The sequence below is a fragment of the Oryx dammah genome, unplaced genomic scaffold (assembly GCF_014754425.2).
Source record: "Oryx dammah isolate SB20612 unplaced genomic scaffold, SCBI_Odam_1.1 HiC_scaffold_2, whole genome shotgun sequence".
NCBI classification, from domain to species: domain Eukaryota; kingdom Metazoa; phylum Chordata; class Mammalia; order Artiodactyla; family Bovidae; genus Oryx; species Oryx dammah.
Window position 1 is genome coordinate 57,358,445 of NW_024070186.1, and position 23,009 is coordinate 57,381,453.

Genomic DNA, 23,009 nt, shown 5'->3' on the forward strand with positions numbered 1-23,009 from the left:
TAATGCTCCCAATTTGTCTGATTCTTCCAGATTTTGCACTAAATACTCCATGTGCCAAGAAACAACGGTCCTAAGCAATAACCTCAGATATATAGATGACAACACCCTTATGGCAGAAAGTGAAGAGGAATTAAAAAGCCTCTTGATGAAAGTGAAGAGGAAAGTGAGAAAGTTGGCTTAAAGATCAACATTCCATCACTTCATGGGAAATAGATGGAGAAACAGTGGAAACAGCGGCAGACTTTATTTGGGGGGGCTCCAAAATCACTGCAGATGGTGATTGCAGCCATGAAATTAAAAGACGCTTACTCCTTGGAAGGGAAGTTATGAGCAACCTAGATAGCATATTCAAAAGCAGAGACATTATTTTGCCAACAAAGGTCCATCTAGTCAAGGCTATGGTTTTTCCAGTGGTCATGTATGGATGTGAGAGATGGACTGTGAAAAAAGCTGAGCGCCAAAGAATTGATGCTTTTGAACTGTGGTGTTGGAGAAGACTCTTGAAGAGTCCCTTGGATTGCAAGGAAATCCAACCAGTCCATTCTAAAGAAGATCGGTCCTGGGTGTTCATTGGAAGGACTGATGCTGAAGCTGAAACTCCAGTACTCTGGCCACCCCACGCGAAGAGTTGACTCATTGGAAAAGACTCTGATGCTGGGAGGGATTGGAGGCAGGAGAAGGGGAGATGAGAGGATGAGATGGCTGGATGGCATCACTGACTCGATGGACGTGAGTTTGAGTGCACTCTGGGAGTTGGTGATGGACAGGGAGGCCTGGCGTGCTATGATTTATGGGGTCGCAAAGAGTCGGACATGACTGAGTGACTGAACTGAACTGAAGCAAACTGGGAGGGTTGGTTTCCCTGCATGAATTCTACCTTTTGGATAAGAAAGGAGGGATATGAAAACACATGATTTTTCTTCAAAAAGAAGCAACACCAAAAAACAGTGACAGTGGAATTGGATACCTACTTGGCAGGGTGGGAAATGGCACAGAAGGGTAAGAGTGACACTTCTCTAGTATACTTTTTGGGACAGTTCTTATGTTTAGAAGCATGCTCATCTTCTATATTCTCTTAATAAATAAATGTATAAGGATGCGAAGTGGGTGGTGTGGGTGAGTCGGGGGAAGGAACCTTAAATCTGGAAGAAAGCTGAAACAAATGAACCCAATTTATTTAGAATAAAGTACATTATCACAGTGAAGGAGAAAAAAAGGATTGATCTAAGTAACTCATGAACACAGAATGTAATTACATATCCTCAGTCTTGGGCAGAGTAAAAGGAGTGAAAGAACTGTAAACAATCTTATAGTCCTTTAAGTGTGCTTTCTACAGTGATAGAGCAAAAGAAATTCTAAAACTATTTTGAATGTACTGTAGGACTGAACAAGTGAATATTGATGTTTCGGGGAGTCGGGATTCTAGGGAAGGGACACAGAAATATGGAATGGGAAAGTAAGAATGAACCTTAGGAGGATGGATTGCAATTGGAGGTATTACTGTTAACTCACGATTTCTGAAATCACACATAATGTGCATATAACATGTAAAATGTACGTGTACATGATTTGTGTGTACATGTTTGTACATGCACATTTCCTAGTTGTCTGAATCAGCCTAGAAGCAGATGACGTCCAGTAGTAATGAGCCCACTCAGTAGCCAGACCTGTGTATCTCTTATCATCCCCCAGGGTTCCCTGGAAAAACTGCTGATTCTAAATTGTGGGACATACTTAAGATAATGTACTTACAGGAAAAAAAAAAAAAAAAAGATTACGTGGAAGCCACAAGAACACATAAGTCAGACTGAAATAGAAGGTCCACATACTGATAAAATCTAAGACCATTTAAGTATCAAAATAAGTAATGAATTATAAGCCGTTGAAAAAAATAAAAAACCAAAATAAGTTACTGTAAAAATTCATGTGGGTAGATATGGATGAATGAGAGGGTGGAGACAAAGAAGGTTCATATTCAGACAGTAGAACAGTGTCAGCAGGTACATAGATATGCTGGCATTGGGAAAATCACCATTTTGAAACTATCAAAGTAAAGACTGAATAAGCAAGAATCATCGATGGATACTAAATGCTGGGGGTAAAACACTGATGTTGCTATTTAGCCACTAATCATGTCCAGCTCTTTTCGACCCCATGGATTGTAGCCCGCCAGGCTCCCTGTCCATACGATTTCCAAGGCAAGAATACTGGAGTGGATTACCATTTCCTTTTCCAGGGGATGTTCCCCGCTCAGGGATCCAACCTGAGTCTCCTACACTGACACACAGATTCTTTACCACTTCCTCAGATTGCTTATCAGGTGCAAGATAAAAATAGTAACTATACATTTGAGAAACTGACCACCACCTTGACCGAGTGACCAAAATTAACACCAGTGAGGAGCGGATGGGTCACCGTGTAGTATTCTGACCAAGAAAGCGTAAGTTAAATCTAATCATGAGGAAACCCAAAACAAGGAACATTCTATTATACAGCGAGGCGGGGGCAAGAGACAGAAGACTCTATTTTTCAAAAACACAAGTAAACACCATGAAAGAAAAAAAGCCATGGAAATGACCCAGGGTAAATGGACCCAGGAGCTTAAAGGAAGGAAAACAAACAAATGACAAAATAAAAATGGTAAAATCTTAACATTAGGTCAATCTGGATAAAAGGTGTTGATGTTCTTTGCACTATTGTTCCTCTTGCTAAGTTTTGGTAAATTTGCCATCAACTTGAAACTATTTCAAGTTAGTAACCAATCAGGAAGGCCTTACATTGGGTTACCAGCCTCATTTTGCCAAACAAGGTTATCACAATAATGCAATCATGAAAAAACTCCAAACTACAATTATATCATTTTGTTTAAAAATATTGTGAGAAGGCATTTTAACCATCTAAAACATAGTTATGGTCTCAAATAAAAGGAGGCCTCTTTAAAATAAATTTAATTTATGAGAAAGACTTATCACAATGTCTTTTCTCATTTCTTGCTATGTCAGCTTGGTCAAGGAAACTGTATTCTAAACATTGCATTTTCGGCAATGGATAAAGTACAGTTCAGTGGAAAGAGTGTGGAATCTGGAGACAAATGTTGAATTCAAATCCTGGCTCTAGCAATTACCAGTTTTGTAGTTTTGTAACTGAAGCTCTCTTAGCCAGGTTCCTCAATTGCAAGGTAGATGACAAAGTCAAAGGACTGCAAAGAGAATTATAAGAAATTGATGAATCTAGAAAAATGCTTGATATAGAGGTGTTCAACAAATGTCTCCTTTTTCCTTCCCACAGGAACCACTTTTCTGTTCTCTGGAGTTGTATCTGACTCCCTGATCCCAAAACACAAACCACTACGATCAAGTAAGAAACTGAATTATCCTGAGACTAAATCTCCTTTCTGGAGGTAAATTTCATGAAAACGGAAAAACGGAGATATTGCATAGTAGAATAAAAAGATAAAAGACATTAAAAAAAAAAAAAAAGATGAGCTGAGACATGACTGGTTAACAGGTGAGTTTTCTTAAGGAGGGAAAGACAACAGGAAGAAAGTACTCGTTCATGTTAGAAAAGTCTGCTGCTCAAAGAAAAGAAAGGCAGTATTTTTTCTCTTCATGTATTCACAAGTCTGTTTTACAAATCACCATTCATCTGCTTCCAAGAGTGAAAAACAGCTTATGCCTAAAACACACAGTATTAAAATCACCAAATTATACGTGTTTTACTAGCTAAGTATCACTAAAGAAAAAAAATCAGTATGTCTGTAACTTATGATATTTCATTCAATTGTCTATCAGTTTTTTTGCTTTCCTCCACGTTTCTGTTTACAGCTAAGTGGATGATTTCCTTTTGTATTGCTAATGACAGTAATTCTTTAAAAATCTATTTTCTAAAATGGGAAATTTTTAAAGAATAACTAAATTGCATTAGAGCAAAAAATTTATATCATCAACAGAAATTAGTTTAACATTTAAAATCTTTATAAAAGATAAACAAATTCTGATTTTTTCCTTTATTTTATCATAATTGAAAAATGAAATCACTTTAACATGAATACTTGATACATAATTTCCTTAGAATTTCTCTATGGTGAAACAAAACTGTACATATTTAAAGAGTGTATATAATATTATTAACACTCATGACAATTTCAAACCAACTAGCATTGGTATAGCTTCAAATTACTATGAGTTGTGGCTATTTATGGAAAAAAGGCGCAAAGCTTATTAGGGCCCAGCATACCAGAAAGATTTAATCTTACATTGTCACAGAGCTCAAAAATGGCAGTAGAATGTGAAGACACTACAAACTGCCATTGCTTCTCATAAGTCTCTTAAAACAAAGGTTGGAAAAATACTCAGTACCTCAAATACACTAACTAACAAAAATATCTCCATCAACTACTTTTTGCCCAGAGTGATTAAGGACAAAAAAATAGGAATTCTTGTTGCTTTATTATCTGATAAACTGCTAATAAGCTCCCCTTAGAAGTTCTTTAGACATTACACCAAGTTGTCTTGGTCTTCTGATCATATATATATTCACATATATATATGCATTTTTTCAAGTAAAGAAATGTTTAACAGATGTAAACTATTTATTGAATATTTGCCACCAAATATTGTTAAATACATTATCTTGCAGCATATCGCTTTCAAGTTAAAATGTCAGAAACAAACACCAATATTTACAATTCTTTTAAGGAATGTTATATAATGACACATTAAGGCGTAAATTCTTTTGGCTTATAATTCTTAAAAGAATGATAATAGCAAAAGTGATGCAAAATCTTCAGTGTGAGATTATGATTAAGCTACATTTTACAAAAATATGGTGTAAGATGGCAATAATCCCATTCAACATCCTGGATTATTAGATCCCTTCAGGAGGGACTGATAATTTATACAGTCAAACTTTAAAATTTACAGATAAAGGCAGTCCAATACTGCCACTGAGAAGTACATCTCTTAACATATACAACTCTCAGGCCACAGTTTTGAAGGTCTGAAGTATCAAGTTGGTTTGATGAATTAGTCGGTTGGCACTTATGAACACATTTATTGCCCTGTTTCAAAAACAAAAAAGAAAAGAGTATTAATTTTATCCCAAAAAATTAATCCTTTAAAAATATTTATACTTAAAAATGACCAACTAGCAAAAGCAATAAGATCTATTTAGGAACAATAACAACAAAGGCAAGTTAGTACTGAGTAGCAACTTTTATGCCAGCTTGGAAGTTAAGTGTCCTGCATCATTGGAAACTATCTAGGAGTTACTGCCCCCTAGTGGTCCTGGCTGGCAATAAGGTGTTGGTGGGCTGCTAATGATGGGTGGTGCCTCAACAACCAGAATTCATTTTATAGGTCCAACATGTAACTGGCCAAAAAGGAGGATTCGAACGTAGTCTCCAGCTGTGGTTTCACAGAAGTTATCAAAATAAGACCTACTAAAATACCATATTCAGTCTCAAAATTTGTATATCAATGGGATGATGCTTGGGAAAAGGTTCATTACTTTGAATCTGATTCATCCCTATCCTTACCTTCCTTCAAAAAAAAATTGAATTACTTTTAGAATATACTTTTAAAACAAAATAATCATGTGGTTTCAATATTTAAGAGTTGACAATGTGTAAAAATATGTTCTTAAAAATTACCTCATTCTGAACCACATTTTCTATCAGCCCATCCTCATGTGATCTGGAGCACAGAGGTGACGCTAGTCCCCCTGTGTGGCGTTATCAGTTTCTCAGGAGCATAGCTAAAGCTTGTACAATTACCCCTCAGTATCACAGGACTGGTTCCAGGAGTTCCCTCAGAAACCAGAATCTGTGGATGCTCAAGTCCCTTATATAAAATGGTGTAGTATTTGCACATAACCTAGGCACATCCTCCAGTATACTTTAAATTATCTCTAGATTACTTATTCCTAATATAGTGTAAATGCAATGTAAATAGCTGAAGTATAATATAAATCCCATGAAACTTTCTGGAATTTTTTTCTCCAAAAATTTTCAACTGGTTGAATCCAGGGTTGAATCCAGGGATTTGGAGTTTCCCAGGTGGCTCAGTGGTAAAGAACCCACCCGCAATGCAGGAGACGCTGGCTTGATCTCTGGGTTGGGAAGATCCCCTTCTCCTGGGGAGAAGGCTACCCACTCCAGCATTCTGGCTTGGGAAATCCCATGGACAGAGGAGCCTGGAGGGCTACAGTCCATGGCGGGCAAAAGAGTTGGACACTGAGTGACTAAACAATAACAAAGGGATTTGGAACCTGTGGATATGAAGGGCTGACAATATCTTTATCTTAGGCATTCCTCAACAAAGGGGGCCTAGGAAAAATTAAATGAATCAATGCAAATTCATCCTCCTATTGAAAAATGGCTTAAAGATGAGGCTCTATTAATAATTTTCAACTTTGAGGACACAGGGAGAAAACGTGGTTATGTTATTCATATGCAAATAATGGTAAATTAAAGAAGCTGCTGAACGGAGAAAAAGTAGTAGCAGGGAGCCTGAATAATCCATATGCCTGTTTAAGCTGTTAAGAATAACTTTGGGACCAAGGACAAAGATTTTTAAAAACTGAACCCAAGTGATTCTACTGTACAAACAGGGATGAGAGTAAGTAATTTTACATTAATCAAAGTTATGCTCTAAATGAATTTCTACCTTTTAATGTGCTTATCCCATGTTGTTCTTAATTAATCAGTATCATAAATAATCTCCTTAATGCAAATTATTCTTTTAATGTGCTTTTTGGTTATTTGGACTTAGCAGAGGAGACCAAGGAAAAACAGGTGTAAGTTTATTTTCAGAACACACCTGCCAGCTTATTAAACTAAATCAACAAAGTTCATTTTCCTTTAAACAACCTGAGTAGTAGTATTAAACAACACAAAATCATTAATAATATTTAGCTCAATATCTTTAATTTATAATAAAATGGAAATATTTCAATCTGTTTGAACTATTAAAAATGACTTTGAAAATCATTATACCATTCTAATGTATTTTATTACTTTTTAATATTACTACAATAATACTGTAATAGTTTGACATGGATATTGGGATCTTAAAATGTCAGTGGTGGGACAGGATGTTAAAGCTCCCTGCCAACGATAGCTGAAATAATCATTATTTATTCTTCTGCTTCAAGCACTGATAGAAAATAGTCTTGTCCACAAAATTCTATTTGAGGTACAAAGAATTCTCTATAAAGTATGAGGTTGCAGAAGACATAGCCTTTGGATCAGCTTATACATTGTATGTACATGTGTATTATACATAAATCACACAGTATTTCTTGGTTTTCTAGAATGTTCTGTAGCCAAGTGTATGCAAATTTTAAAATAATATCTAATTTACCTTTTTAGTATACTTTCTGTCTTACAGAAAGCCTCTCTTCTAGGACAGTGGATCACAACTTTTTGTGGCCCTTTAAAAACACATTAAGTACTTTTAAAAAACACCTGAACCCTGGCCCCACTCAAGCCAATGGAATCAGAAGCTCTGAAGGTGGGGTCAAGGCACTGGGATTTTAAAACACTGAATATCAATGATTTTAATGTGCAAAAAGGATTGAGAACCACTGTTTTAACTATAGTACAACAGTTCTTAACAGACCTGTAGCATCCATATCATCTAGAAATTTCTTAGAAATTCTAAGAAATTAGAATGTTACTTCCTGGGCCCACCCCAGACTGACAGAATCAGAAACTCTTGGTAGGACCCAAAAATATTTTGTCTATAACAAGCCCTCCAGATGACTCTGAGGCTATTCAAGTTTGAAAATCACTGCTTCAGGGGTTGGTAAAGTAGCCCAATAAGCCAAATCTCACTACTGTACGGCCTGAAAGCTAGGGATACTTCTAGATTTTTAAACAGTAAAAATTTTTTAAAAATCAAAATAATATTATGAGACAGTTGAAAATTATTCAATTCAGTGTCTATAAAGTAAGTTTTTATTAGAACACAGCCACAGCCACAAAAATGCTCACTTGTTTCCATATTGTCTACAGCTGCTTCTACACTACAGCAGCAGAGGTGAAGTGCTATAGCTGCAACAAGCTCACCAAGTTAAAATATCTGCCATCTGGCCCTTTTCAGAAAAAGTCTGCAACTGCAGCTCCAGACTACAATAATGGCTGGATTATCAAACACCCCCTTTCCATTTGTAACAGTCTATCTTAGTAGTTGGCTTAAGTATTAATAATATAGTAAAAGAGTTAAATATATATGGTTTCAGTATTATAGAAAGCCACATAATGTTATAATTTTAAAAGGGGGATAAATGATAATACTTACTTGCCATCTTTAAAATAGGTTTTCAGAGTATCACTGAAACTTTTAGAGTACTTTACGAATTCTTTCTTTTGGTGTTCGAGTGCCTAAAGACATCAAAAATAATAATAAAAAAAATAAAAAACAAGTAAGAAAAGAGAAATAACATAAAGACCAAAGTCAGAGACAGAAGATTACACAGAATTAAGAATACACCTTATATCATAGATAATCAGTTTTAGGAGTATTCACTTAAATACACATTTAAGAGCACATTCAAATTCAAGGACACATCCAGTCATTAATGATACAAAACCATTTTCAATAATTCAAGTCTTATTATTCAATGAAACAACTAGATATAAACCAACATCTAAGGTGGCAGCTTGTAAGGTTTCTACTAAACTTACCCTGCGGTTCTGGTATTGATATTTCTTGAAGACATTGTTTACTGTATCAAGAAGTTCTTTTATTGCACTAGCTATATCCCTGTTGGGTGAGGAAAAAAAAGAATCTTCTTAAAATCAGTTTCATTTGAAAGAAGTCTCTATACACAGCTATGTTTAAGAATCACTATACTTAATTACCATATGAACACTGCATCGAGCCAAATATTTGACTGGCTGGTTAAGTGGGGGATTTAGCCTGTATCCTCCTGTGCTCGATCCCAGCTACTCTTGCACTGCTAAGGAAACACTACACAACTAACATCAACTTTCCCCAAACATTTTCATTTCATTCAGCATTACCTACTCAAATTTATAAGAGACCTCTGACTCTCATCTTTTCCTGTTACGACTTTTCCTTTCTCATGTAGGTAAATTTGAGCAACTGTATTATTCACTTTTGCTATCTCATGAACAATTATATGAAATTTTGCTATTACATGTAATTCACTCCTGTATTTAAAACACTTCAAATTATAGACCTGATAGTTTTGATGTTTAAAATATTTCCTCCTCAGACGTAGCTATTCTCCCTTAAGACACATTTATCTAGCCTCCTCTCTAACAACCACATATTCTCCTCTTTCAAATCTTTGCTGTCACTGTTTTCCTTAGGAAATATATTTATATTTCTGGGAGAGACAAAATCAGAATATTCTTCTACCTTAACCTTTCCAACAATCATCCTTTGACTACATACGCATCAGCATTTTTCTCCCCTTTCTAAAGAGAGAAGAAATCAATCATTCTCATTTGAGTTGACTTTTCTTCCTATCCCTGTATCATTTTTAAAAATTCTCATCTTTTCTATCTTTGCCCTTTTGAATTTCTGTGTTCTAACTTCATAGCAATATTCTAGCAAACTGAACTTATTGTAATTCTGCATTCTCAAACAGCCTCTCAGTCTCTAAGGCAAATCTTCTCTTTTTCATATCCATTCTCTTAGCTGTTAACTGCTACAAATTTTGCTCTTCAAATGCAATGCAAGTGTAAAGATATGAATTAGTAAAACATCAATCTATTCTACCCAAAACACAACCTTTTATTACCTACCTTTTAATCACAAATGTCAGATTTTAGTTATTTCATACTTAAAACATTTCAGCTAAACTATTTAAAGAAAACCAAAAAGCTCCATGTCCAGATTTTTCTGTGTGTTTCACAGTTTATTTTTAGTAAATAAGCATATGAAAATTCTAAAAATTACAAATATAAAAGCTCTTGGTATAAAAAAGCATTTTAGCTTATTCTGCAGTAGTAATGACCTTCTAATTCAATATTTCAATAAATATTTCCTTATTACCTCTTGAAAGTCACACATCGGTAACAGGCTGAAACATTAAAACATTAGATATTCAAAAAGGACAATAAGTTTACACAGAAATTATACCTGTCCACTCTTTTTTTTTGACCTCTAGTAATAACAATTTTTAGTTACATTAACTGTTCCTTTATGTTTTCAGGAAAATTGTATCCCTGTATTGCTGTGACAGGTATTAAGCCCCCTACTGCTTAATGACGGTGTCGTACAACCATCCTATTATGTGAGAAAAATGACAATTTCAACAAATTTAAAAATGTCCAATCTCTGGATATGGAAGATTCTTCAAACCCCTGTGGGTCTGAAGTAAGCTTATTCAAAAGGAATACAATAAAGCAAATTATAGTAATCTAACAGCTGTTTATAGAAAACCATATTTTGTAGTGTACTTTACAGACTATTGGGAATCTGTACTTCAAAAGAGAAAGAAAACTCCCCACATGATTCTGTTGATGAACCAGGTTTGGAAACTACCGTTTGGGAACTCAGAACCTAAAGTTGAGCTTTGATCCACTATTTGCCACAGAGCTTTATAAAGACCAAGATTGTCTGTCCCTAGGCCTGGCCTTCTCTAAGATAATCTGCAGCAATTTATGTCAAATATTAGACGATCTGTGTGTACACAGAACAGCATCTTCATTTACAGCACTAAGGTTTGCACCAGAAAAGGTAGTTAACAACCTGAGGGTTTGTGTCCTAAAGAGAAAATACCAGTGCATGTGCTCACACGCGCGCGCGTGCACACACACACACACACACAATACTTCAGACAATTAAACAAATAAAAACTGAGGAAAACCTGAGGGGTAAAACAACTGTAGTGCATCCCTGGGTTGGGAAGATCCCCTGGAGAAGTGCATGGCAACACACTCCAGTATTCTTGTCTGGAGAATCCCCATGGACAGAGGAACCTGTCACGCTACAGTCTATGGGGTCACAAAGAGTTGGACACAACGGAGCAACTAAGCACATGCAGAGTTTGGAGTTTATGAATTCTGCGATGAGACATATAGGATGGAGAGAGTACGAAGGAATTTTAGCAACTTGAATGTATTATTTAGTGGGACAACTCTGGGGAAACATATATGCTGAAAAGGGCAAGAGGCATCAGAAGAAATGTAATACATCTTACAAAAAACTTGCATAGGACAGTAGAACTTCTGTCACCCAAATCTGTATAATTATGTTTATACAAACTTACTGCAGGAAGGAAATTCCTATTCTGTATGTTCAGTTTGGTCCAGACTGGAAACCCTGGAAAAGCTATTTTGAGGCCATCATCAAAACCAACCTTTACAAACCCTCACCTATGAATATTCAAATATAGATAAGGATAAAGAGATAAATGCAGATTTCTGGACTATTAAATCCAGTTTCCACTAGTTATTCATTAATTGGAAAGTATCCTAAGAACTAATTTTATAAAGTATTTGCATAAGCTTAAATGTAGTCAAACAGAAACATTAATCAAATCATTTTTCCTATTCAACTTCATAGAGGGAAAACACAAATCTTATTTCACAATGCTTTATGTGCTGTGATGCTAGATTCTGTGCTAGGCACTATGTATACCATTTTCAATTCACAAGTGTTACCCTCATCTTCCCAGGCAGAAACTAGAGTCACAGAAGTTAAGCAACTTACCAAGGTCACAAAGCAAACTGTTGGCAAGTTAAACCTAGGTCTGCCGGTACATACAAAAATATCTAGATGTTTGTCATCTGGCAGGAGTACTTTCTCACACAGCATTTTGTACAGTGCTTAGACAGTAAGTATTTGATACAGGTATACTGAAAAGTATTGTTAAAATAATGAGAGAAGAGGATATTCACCTTAAGTATGAGAAAGTAAAATAATAACTGCACAATATGCTGTACTTGAAGGATAAACCGTTTTTATTTTGGCTCAATTTTATCTACCAATTTGTCAAACAATTAATAGCAGTAACAATATATATCAAATTTTATCTATATTTATCAGTGATACAAATAGCCATAGCTATCCATGCTAATACACACATGGTTAAATTTCAGTCTTAAAAAAAAATACATGTTATCAACAAAATTTCCATGACAAGTTATCCCTCTTAAAATGGATATAAAATAAATTTTAATTGCCAGTAATCTTAATTCAGTTGTGCGAAGCACACTCCAGAAAACAGAACTGAAATACTATTATTGCCCCATAAATGAGCGACAAGACCCTAATTCAGACTCTGTCAATGACTAAGGACAAGACTCAGAGACTCTTGACCTCAACTTCCTTATGCTTAAAATGTGGCTGGTAATATAGCAGTTTTCAAACTCACTCTCTTTAGAGTAACAATGGGTTTAGCAGAGATGAGTCTGGGAGTCCTTGAAACGGAAAGAGGGTATCAAAACAGCAGGCTGAGGGTTCTGGGTGTACCATCTCACTCCCAGCTTCAACCACAATGCTATTTTGCCTCTTACCTACTGACATCCAATATATAGGATGTCCTTTACCAGGCCTCTTCCAAACAGCAGAAACGAATATTCTTTTTTTCAATCACCTGATTAGATCGACATTATGAATCTCTATGATTGGAAAGCACCAGAGAAGTCCTTGGAGTCAGTCTGCTTAGGTTCCAACCAGGTTATAGAAGTGCAGCATATGATTATCAAAATAAATTGTATTATTTTAAAATTCTAGAAATACGTGTTTAAACAGCTGTGTTTGAGATCACTGACAATTATCCTTTTACGGGGCAAATGTTCACTTTATACAAAAATGAAAATAAAAATCTGTAATAAAAACTACTAAAGAAAGCTGAGGCTTTCCAATAAAAGTAAAAATATTAACCTTAAAGTTTTAGTCTCTGTGATAAGGGCTTTGACTAGTCAATGGAGTCTTTTGTACTTTCTGATACTCAATCAGAGGACCAAAAAGAACACAGTCATTCCTTGATAGCTTAGATGGTACTTATTACCATTATTTTCTAAAATGGGTCACACTCCTCCCTCTATCCCAATAAAATGTAGCCAATCAGTTAAAATATAATTTTGCTATGTGAATTACAAAGAACACTTTTCCTGTGAGATGTATGGTAATATTTATTCTGGGGGAGCCTCCTTCAGTTCTTGAAAGATACAATGTTATGATGCAGCTTCTTCCAGAAAAGATTTGTGCTAAATCAATCCTTTCCAGCAATTTTTTTTTTTAAAGTCTGGTTCCAATAGTGCTTACCTGCTTTTTTTAAACTTATTTTAATTGGGAGATAATTGCTTTACAGTGCTGTGTTGGTTTCTGCCATACAACAACATGAATCAGCCACATGTAGACATTTGTCCCATCCTTCTTGAACCTTCCTCCCACTCCTTTCTAGCAATTTCTGTTTGTTTCAGCAAAAGGTTGCACTGATAGTCCCACCAGTTATTCCCAGTTTTGTGTTCTACCCACTGAGGTAGAAGAAAATTATCAGACTCTTTGGTTTAAAAATACTCATCTAGAAATTACGTTTGGAGTTCCTTCTGATTCCTCCGCCCTCTCACCCCTGAGAATGCCCCTGGGTGGAGGTGCTGTGTCCCTGTTTGAGAAGAACCCTTGTTGCTACTGTCCATCAGCCTGGTTCCTGGCTGAACTGAACTGTGTCAGCTCAAACTCTTTCATTCTACATCCCAAATGCAAGGATTCTGGGACGTTCACAACTTGGTCAGTATTAAAAAGTGCTGTTTACAACTAAGAGTACATCATTATGCTAATAACGTGAACTATTTCTGAAATAAAAAACAGTATTGGTATCCTTTGTTATCAATCTCTTCAACTACCCTCCTCTTCACTGTAATGTGATATTTACATTCTTCCACTTCTTATGAAGTTCAAACTGCATTCCAGTTTATGTACATTCCATTCTCTGCTTTTAAACAGTCTAAAATATTTTACTGTACTCAGAAACCAGAGGCTGTTTAGAAATTAATAAAAAATATAGTAATTTTCAAATTTTTTTATTTCAAATTAATATTTGAACTTAGTATTAATGTCATACCACAGTAAAACATCTAAAATGAGTGGTCCTTTTGAAGTACTTAAAAAAGAAGAACCAAACAAAAAGCTGCTTACTTGATTGTCTGCAGAAACCTCACTCTGTCGTTGATCTCATCTGGGATCTTACTGAGAATTTGTTTAAGTGCTCGTGCCTTTTCATTTAGGTCCTGGAATTCTGGCTCCGGTCGTTCAATCATATACTCTGATGAAATAAAAACATAGTAAAAAAAACATCATGCAACTTGCTGCCAAATTCAAGTCTAAGAATTTCCAATGTGTTGATCAAGGAGGTGAGTGGGAGATAAAAGGCTAGAAAACTAGGAAGAACAAGGTTGCAAAGCAGAATTCATTACAGTTTAACTTAGTTCAGTAATTGTATTAGGGCTCCCTCCAAGTAAAATATCAGAAGACAAAAAAATGAACATCTTCAATATGGGATAAATGGAAATTCCATGAAATCTTAGAAATAAATAAAATTTAAAAGGAAGGCCCAATCAAATTTTTCAGGCCTCTCAAGTTACATTTCACAAGGAAACAGTTAGTAAGTAATGACATTTGTAACAAATACAATGGCAATATGTATCTGACAATAGTGAATATGAGTTTAATTAAAGAAATCTCTACATTCAACATACAATGGCTCCTTACATCAAAACTCCAAACCTACTAAAGTCTTCAGCACATTCTTGAAATCTCACTTAAAACAAAAATACCACCATACAGAGTCCAACATACGGCTTGGCATCACAAAACAGCAACTTTGGTAAGGAAGTTTAGTCAGATGCAGCAAAGGCAGAACTTCACAACCAGATTCACTGTAGACTTGGAAACATTACAACTCTACCAACTCATCAATACAACCTGGCCTGACAGGCTGCAGGTGCTCAATCCAGAATAATAATGAGGACTTTCTCATAATTTACAGAATCAGTTAAAACATCTATTTTTGTTCTTGCTTAATAAACATGAGAAATTATACCTCTATGTTTTTCTAAATTAGAGGGAAAATGACTACTAAATTTAAGTGAAACCCAGGGCTTCCTAGGTGGCTCAGTGGTAAAGAATCCATCTGATAATGCAGGAAATGCAGCAGACAATGGGTTCGAACCCTGGGTCGGAAAGATCCCCTAGAGAAGAAGATGGCAACCCACTCCAGTGTTCTTGCCTGGAGAACCCCATGGACAGAGGAGCCTGGTGGGCTACAGTCCATGGGGTTGCAGAGTTGGACATGACTTAGCGACCAAGCACACATACATTTCTAATTATTTAAAAAAGCAAAAATGTGAAAAGAGGCCAAAAGGATGATTAGTAATATTGTTCTCTCAAATCTATATTTGAAAACCAAAAAAAACCCACAAACATGCTATACCAAAGTTTAAAAAGAAACTCATTACAAGGAGCTTGTCTCTTCATTAAACTAGAACTCATCAAACGTATTAATTAATGAGGGAAAAATAAACAAATGCTTTACTTCTAGTAACTCAATCTGACAAAAAATAAGAAGAACTACATGTCTATTTTATATGGGTTCCTCCCTGCACCCCCCCCATTTTCATTTCAAAATAATAATAATAACACTAACAGTAAGAGAGAAGGGAGGAGAAGGGGAAGGGGAGAGGAAGGGAGGGGAGGAGTCACTTTTATCAAATAAGAAAGATTTGGAGGAAGAGCTTTTCAATATCTGTAAGAAAACTAAACAAGACTTTCTGATTACCTTCTACATCATCAGCTGCCATTCGAAGAAGGGATTCTGTGAAGTTGACTTCTACACTTTTTTTCTCTAAAATTTTCATAATTATGTCTTGTGTGAGTCCCGGATTTTCTTTTTCAGCCTGTAAGAAAGAGAAAGATAGTTTTGAAATACAGAAACTGAATCAACATTTTAAAGCCAAAACCTAACCATTCAGAATCTCTTAGGACCTCCTTAAACTGATCAACTTACAAATAAGGGCAGAAATCTTTGCAAAGCAAGCGTCGTGATGCCATTCACTTATGTGTGGGGAGAGTTTGTACATCCACAGATTACTACAGTCACAATCCATATTTCCATCTGAACATAATGTATTTAACATTTCCTACTTCTCATTTATACTCTCTTGCAATCAAACTAATAACAAACTTAGAAATAAAGAGTAAATATATGTACATGTATATATATATATACATATAGATACAGTTTTTCAATTACGTTTTCCAATAGTTTAAAAACACTGAAGATTTTTAGCTCTTTTTCATTAAGCAATATTTCAACTTGAAAATCAAACAGTAACTCATCTCACCAATTTCTTTCCTTCACATTCTCTGCATTTAAATTAACAAACTGTCAGGAAAAACAACAAGAAAACCAGGATTCACTTTGGAGGTTTTATTGAAGCTATATGATCCCTTAACTACATTCTCACACAATGATATTCATTTCCTACTTTATTTTTGCAGCAAGAATATTATTTCCTTCACCAGCTTTCAGAAAACCATTAATCCTTTTACTGTCTCCTGAGCTTGTTTCACTAATGAGCTTGCATTGATTCTGTTACTTACATTCCCTAGGGCACTAAAATCTTCTAGCTATTTCAAGATTGAACATAAAAAGTCTTGAGTTTACCAAAGTTAGTTTTCAAGATTTGGATTTTCCCTTGTAAGTCTGCCCCATTTTATTAATTTTAAAAATTGTTGTACTCACACAGTGTTTCTTTTAGGATGCCTGCCAATTTTAATCATTATGCTGATAATTTCCTCTCTTTTTGGCCCTGGTACTACATAGTAAATATGATCTATCAAATGGCAATCTATTTGTTTCCTGATGGGCCAAGTTATGTTTAGCCTCTGCCTCCTCAATTCTGGTATCACTGCAGTTTTAGCTTTCTTCAGCTCTTTACATTATAACATCTTGCTTCTTATTAGATTTCAAGTACCAAAAACTGAAAGGTTATGTAATGAAAGCAGAAAAGAAAACATACACATTTAGTTTCATCCTGGGATCATTTTAACTGTTGTCAAATGCTTACCGGAAAGTTATTTTGACAGTTAATAAAGTATGTCCTACTGAATTCTTCTTTAAAACCTGTTTGATTTTCCCTCTCATGAATGTATTTAAAAATCTATTTTGATAAATTGAAAGATAAGCTGTACAAAAAAGGCTTAGGATGGTGTCAACATTATTAATTTGGTAAACTGCCATAAAATAACATAGTTATTTGGTAAGAGTAAAATAAGCCAGTATTTGTTAAGAGTGGTTTATTTTCTGAGTAACATTAAATCTACCTACACAATGAATTATCTTAGAAAGCAGGGGATGTTCTATGTGCTTACAGAGAATGTCAACAGAAAAATACAACTTCTTTGGTCAAGTTATAATAAAGTATGGAAAAAACGCTTCTGCAAGTCTGAGAACAATGCTTTCAGGACCCAGTTCGTCTGGAGCCCTCAAATGCCATGGTTGCAGCATTACAGTCCTCACAGATGTCCTTCCTTTTTCTTAGTTCAGCGTTCTTAGTGCCAAAAGAAATACCAAAATACCTAACACTGCTGTGCAGTAAGTAAAATTCAAACAACTTTAGTAAATACTTACATCCTAACAACTTAGTAGCCTTTAAAAATCACATGAATTGAAAGAAAAATATTTATTCTTAAATAACCATGATTTATTATTAATGAGATGTGAGAACCTGTTGGGCACTGTACAATTTCTCAAATGTTGGAATCAGATTAGAATTTTCTACCCTCATTTCCTATTGTACATTGATTTTCTTGTGAACTTGCTTTCTATCAACAGCAGTGGCCAAAGTCCAGTTTCACAAAGATATGACATCACTGAAAGGAACGCAGCCCAGTTGAAGATGTTGAAACTGCAAACTATCTCAAGCTAGCAATTCACACAGGGTCAAGCTAATGTTGAAACCACTCTATTCCTTCAAATGTTTAAAATATCTCATGACACCACTCTGAGTTTCCTGCGGGGTCCGAGGTACCTTGGCACATACACTGGAAACAGTAGTTTAGCATCTTCTGGCTGACGTCCTAGTTACGCTTTTTATCTTAGAGGCCTCAAACATAACCAGTGACTCTAACTGAAAAACCCTTAAATCAGACACTGTATCTATAACTTCAAGTTTTCCTTCAGAATACAATCTTAAACTTTGTGCTATCCAACTTTTATAAAAAGCCAAGGGCAGAAATACCCTCTCTTGGGATCAATGATCCTTAACATTATCAGAAACCTCCCAGAGGGGAAAGCAGGATCGATATCGTAAGAGATAATAATCACTAGTATCTTGGGAAAAATGACTTTTCTCCAAATAACAAAAATAGGTATTAAAGCTTGATAAATATCACTGGTGCTATGAACCAAGAACTGGAAACATGAAAATCTAACGATATAAATACAGATATATGGCTGGGATGGTTTTCTTTCAAGTAAGTTAAAGTTTAGAAATCTTAATTTTTTAATCCATGCCCTCCTTTAAAATCATTTGAAATTTTACCAAACAGAATACAGTAATTAAGAATAAATCAATGCAAAACTAGTATACTTTCCTCCAAATAACTCTCACTATCCCTAATGAAAAATCAGTGCCATGCTGTTTACAACAGCTAGGACATGGAAGTAACCTAGATGTCCATTGGCAGACGAACAGATAAGAAAGTTGTGGTACATATACACAATGGAATATTCAGTTCAGTTCAGTCAGTTGTGTCTGACTCTTTGCAATCCCATGAACTGCAGCACGCCAGGCCTCCCTGTCCATCATCAACTGCTAGAGTTGACTCAAACTCATGTGCACTGAGTCAGTGATGCCACCTAACCATCTCATCCTCTATCGACTCCTTCTCCTCCTGCCTTCAATCTTTCCCAGAATCAGGGTCTTTTCAAATATATCGGTTCTTCACATCAGGTGGCCAAAGTATTGGAGTTTCAGATTCAGCACCAGTCCTTTCAATGAATATTCAGGACTGATTTCCTTTAGGATGGACTGGATGGATCTCCTTGCAGTCCAAGGGACTCTCAACAGTCTTCTCCAACACCACAGTTCAAAAGCATCAATTTTTCAGCACTCGGCTTTCTTTATAGTCCAACTTTCACATCCATACATGACTATTGGAAAAACCATAGCTTTGACTAGATGGACCTTTGTCAGCAAAGTGATGTCTCGGTTTTTAATATGCTGTCTAGGTTGGTCATAACTTTTCTTCCAATGAGCAAGCATCTTTTAATTTCATGGCTGCAGTCACTATCTGCAGTGATTTTAGAACCCCCCAAAATAAAGTCTGTCACTGTTTCCATTGTCTTCCCATCTATCTGTCATGAAGTGATGGGACCAGATGCCATGATCATAGTTTTCTGAATGTTGAGCTTTAAGCCAACTTTTTTACTCTCCTCTTTCACTTTCATCAAGAGGCTCTTTAGTTCTTCACTTTCTGCCATAAGGATGGTGTCATCTGTATATGTGAGGTTACTGCTATTTCTCCAAGCAATCTTCATTCCAGTTTGTGTTTCATCCAGTCCAGAATTTCTCGTGATGTACTCTGCATATGAGTTAAATAAGCAGGGTGATAATACACAGCCTTGACGTACTCCTTTCCCTATCTGGAACCAGTCTGTTGTTCCATGTCCAGTTCTAACTGTTACCTCTTGATCGGCATATAGATTTCTCATGAGGCAGGTCAGGTGGTCTGGTATTCCTATCTCTTGAAGACTTTTCAACAGTTTGTTGTGATCCACACAGTCAAAGGCTTTGGCATAATCAATAAAGCAGAAATAGATGTTTTTCTGGAATTCTCTCTCTTTTCTGATGATCCGACATATGTTGGCAATTTGATCTCTGGTTCCTCTGCCTTTTTTAAAACCAGCTTGAACATCTGCAAGTTCGCAGTTCATGTACTTTTGAAGCCTGGCTTGGAGAATTGTGAGCATTACTTGCTAGCATTAGATGAGTGCAACTGTGTGGTAGTTTGAGGATTCTTTGGCATTGCCTTTCTTTGGGATTGGAATGAAAACTGACCTTTTCCCATCCTGTGGCCACTGCTGAGTTTTCCAAATTTGCTGGCACATTGAGTGCAGCACTTTCACAGCATCCCCTTTTAGGATTTGAAATAGCTCAAGTGGAGTTCCATTACCTCCACTAGCTTTGTTCATAGTGATGCTTCCTAAGGCCCACTTGACTTCACATTCCAGGATGTCTGGCTCTAGGTGAGTGATCACACTGTCGTGAATGGAATACTACTCAGCATTAAAAAGAACGCATTTGCATCAGTTCTAATGAGGTGGATGAAACTGGAGCCTATTATACAGAGTGAAATAAGTCAGAAAGAGAAACACAAATATATTAACACATACATAAGGAATTTAGAAAGATGGTAATGACAACCCTATCTGCAAGACAGCAAAAGAGACACAGATGTAAAAAACAGACTTTTGGACTCTGTGGGAGAAGGCAAGGGTGGGATGATTTGAGAGAACAGCACTGAAACATGTATATTACCATATGTGAAACAGATGACCAGTCCAAGTTCGATGCGTGAAATACGGCACTTAAAGCTGGTATACTGGGACAACCCAGAGAGACAGGATGGGGATGGAGCTGTGAGGCGGGTACAGGATGGGGGTCACAAGCACAGCCGTGGCTGATTCATGTCAATGTATGGCAAAAACCACCAGGACATTGGAAAATAAATAGCCGCCAATTAAAATAAATTAAAAAAAAAAAGAATCTGTGCCATGAATAAAATTTATCCAGATTTATCATATTTACCCAGATTTATCATAACCACATACTTTAAACAGTTTGCTTTTTAATTGTACTTTAGAGTTAAAACGCCAGCTTATATATAAGGATACTACAAGGAAAAGCTTAATAAAGTTCATTATTTTATGTCTTTTATGACTGTCAGTGGGTATACAATAAATACTTCAGAGTGAGTATTCCTTATGAGGACACACAGGAGAAGCTTCTCTCTCTTCTTGGTATAGGAAAAGCCAAAAAACTGACTTTTGCCTTATCAATACTATGGTGTGCAACGGATCACTTTTCCTTCTTTGGCCACAAAGATGGTTAAAATAGTCCCCATAATGCCACCATCAGTTCAGTTCAGTCGCTCAGTCATGTCCGACTCTGCGACCCCATGAATTGCAGAATGCCAGGCCTCCCTGTCCATCAACAACTCCCGGAGTTCACTCAGACTCACGTCTATCGAGTCAGTGATGCCATCCAGCCATCTCATCCTCTGTCATCCCCTTCTCCTCTTGCCTCCAATCCCTCCCAGCATCAGAGTCTTTTCCAGTGAGTCAACTCTTCACATCAGGTGGCCAAAGTACTGAAGCTTCAGCTTCAGCATCAATCCCTCCAAAGAAATCCCAGGGCTGATCTCGTTTAGAATGGACTGGTTAGATGTCCTTGCAGTCCAAGGGACTCTCAAGAGTCTTCTCCAACACCACAGTTCAAAAGCATCGATTCTTCAGTGCTCAGCTTTCTTCACAGTCCAACTCTCACATCCATACATGACCACTGGAAAAACCATAGCCCTGACTAGACAGATCTTTGTTGGCAAAGTAATGTCTCTGCTTTTCAATATGCTATCTAGGTGGGTCATAATTTTTCTTCCAAGGAGTAAGCGTCTTTTAATTTCATGGCTGCAATCACCATCTGCAGTGATTTTGGGGCCCAAGAAAAATAAAGTCTGACACTGTCTCCACTGTTTCCCCATCTATTTCTCATGAAGTGATGGGACCGGATGCCATGATCTTTGTTTCCTGAATGTTGAGCTTTAAGCCAACTTTTTCACTCTCCTCTTTCATCAAGAGGCTTTTTAGTTCCTCTTCACTTTCTGCCATAAGGGTGGTGTCATCTGCATATCTGAGGTTATTGAGATTTCTCCGGGCAATCTTGATTCCAGCTTGTGCTTCTTCCAGCCTAGCATTTCTCATGATGTACTCTGCATATAAGTTAAATAAGCAGGGTGACAATATACAGCCTTGATGTACTCCTTTTCCTATTTGGAACCAGTCTGTTGTTCCATGTCCAGTTCTAACTGTTGCTTCCTGACCTGCATATAGGTTTCTCAAGAGGCAGGTCAGACAACCACTGAGGCAGGTCAATATACCACTCCAAATCACACTGATATTTAATGCAAAGAAGAAAATGAAAAACAAATAAACAACAAAAAACTCCACTAAGGATGGTGCTGCTTCATTCATTCTCTTCATTAATCCAATGATTTGGCAGAATATATTTAAATAAAATTAGTATGTATGTGTATACAGGCACTGCATTTTAGAGTATTACATCAAAATAGTACTGATCAATACACAAAATGTAATTACTAGTAGTGAAACAGAGAGATGTCTAACGACGTTATTTATGCTACCAGGGGGTCTCAGACAGTAAAAGCGTCTGCCTGCAATGCGGAAGACCTAGGTTCAATCCCTGGCTTGGGGAGATCCCCTGAAGAAGGAAATGGCAACCCACTCTAGTACTCTTGCCTGGAAAATTCCGTGGACTGGAATGATGCTAAAGCTGAAGCTCCAGTACTTTGGCCACCTCATGCGAAGAGTTGACTCATTGGAAAAGACTGTGATGCTGGGAGGGATTGGGGGCAGGAGGAGAAGGGGACGACAGAGGATGAGATGGCTGGATGGCATCACGGACTCGATGGACGTGAGTCTGAGTGAACTCCGGGAGATGGTGATGGACAGGGAGGCCTGGCATACTGAGATTCATGGGGTCGCAAAGAGTCGGATACAACTGAGTGACTGAACTGAACTGAGGGAGCTTTGTAGGCTACAGTCCATGGGGTCGCAAAGAGTCGGACACGACTGAGTGACTTAACTTCAAGTGAGGTATCAATAAGCTAACCTCTGCCATAAAAAGAAATCAAGCTGAATATTCAATTTCAACTTCAATGAGGCTCAACTATAAATTAATTCTGGATTTAAACATTAAAATACTTGAAATGTAAGTTGTTTTAGCT

At 36.5% G+C, this 23,009-nt stretch overlaps 1 protein-coding gene across 2 annotated transcripts in view; it reads right to left on the bottom strand.

The window, feature by feature from the left end:
- Positions 1-1,154: 1,154 nt before the first annotated feature.
- Positions 1,155-23,009, bottom strand: part of PDCD10 (programmed cell death 10) — a 49,453-nt gene continuing 27,598 nt past the window's right edge. For both annotated transcript variants that reach the window (XM_040248304.1, XM_040248310.1), the window contains exons 4-8: positions 15,760-15,877; positions 14,121-14,247; positions 8,687-8,765; positions 8,301-8,383; positions 1,155-5,059 (exon numbers count right to left, since the gene is read on the bottom strand). In XM_040248304.1, the coding sequence (XP_040104238.1) occupies positions 4,978-5,059; positions 8,301-8,383; positions 8,687-8,765; positions 14,121-14,247; positions 15,760-15,877 (489 nt within the window). In that variant the 3' untranslated portion in view covers positions 1,155-4,977. The remainder of the gene's footprint in view (positions 5,060-8,300; positions 8,384-8,686; positions 8,766-14,120; positions 14,248-15,759; positions 15,878-23,009) is intronic.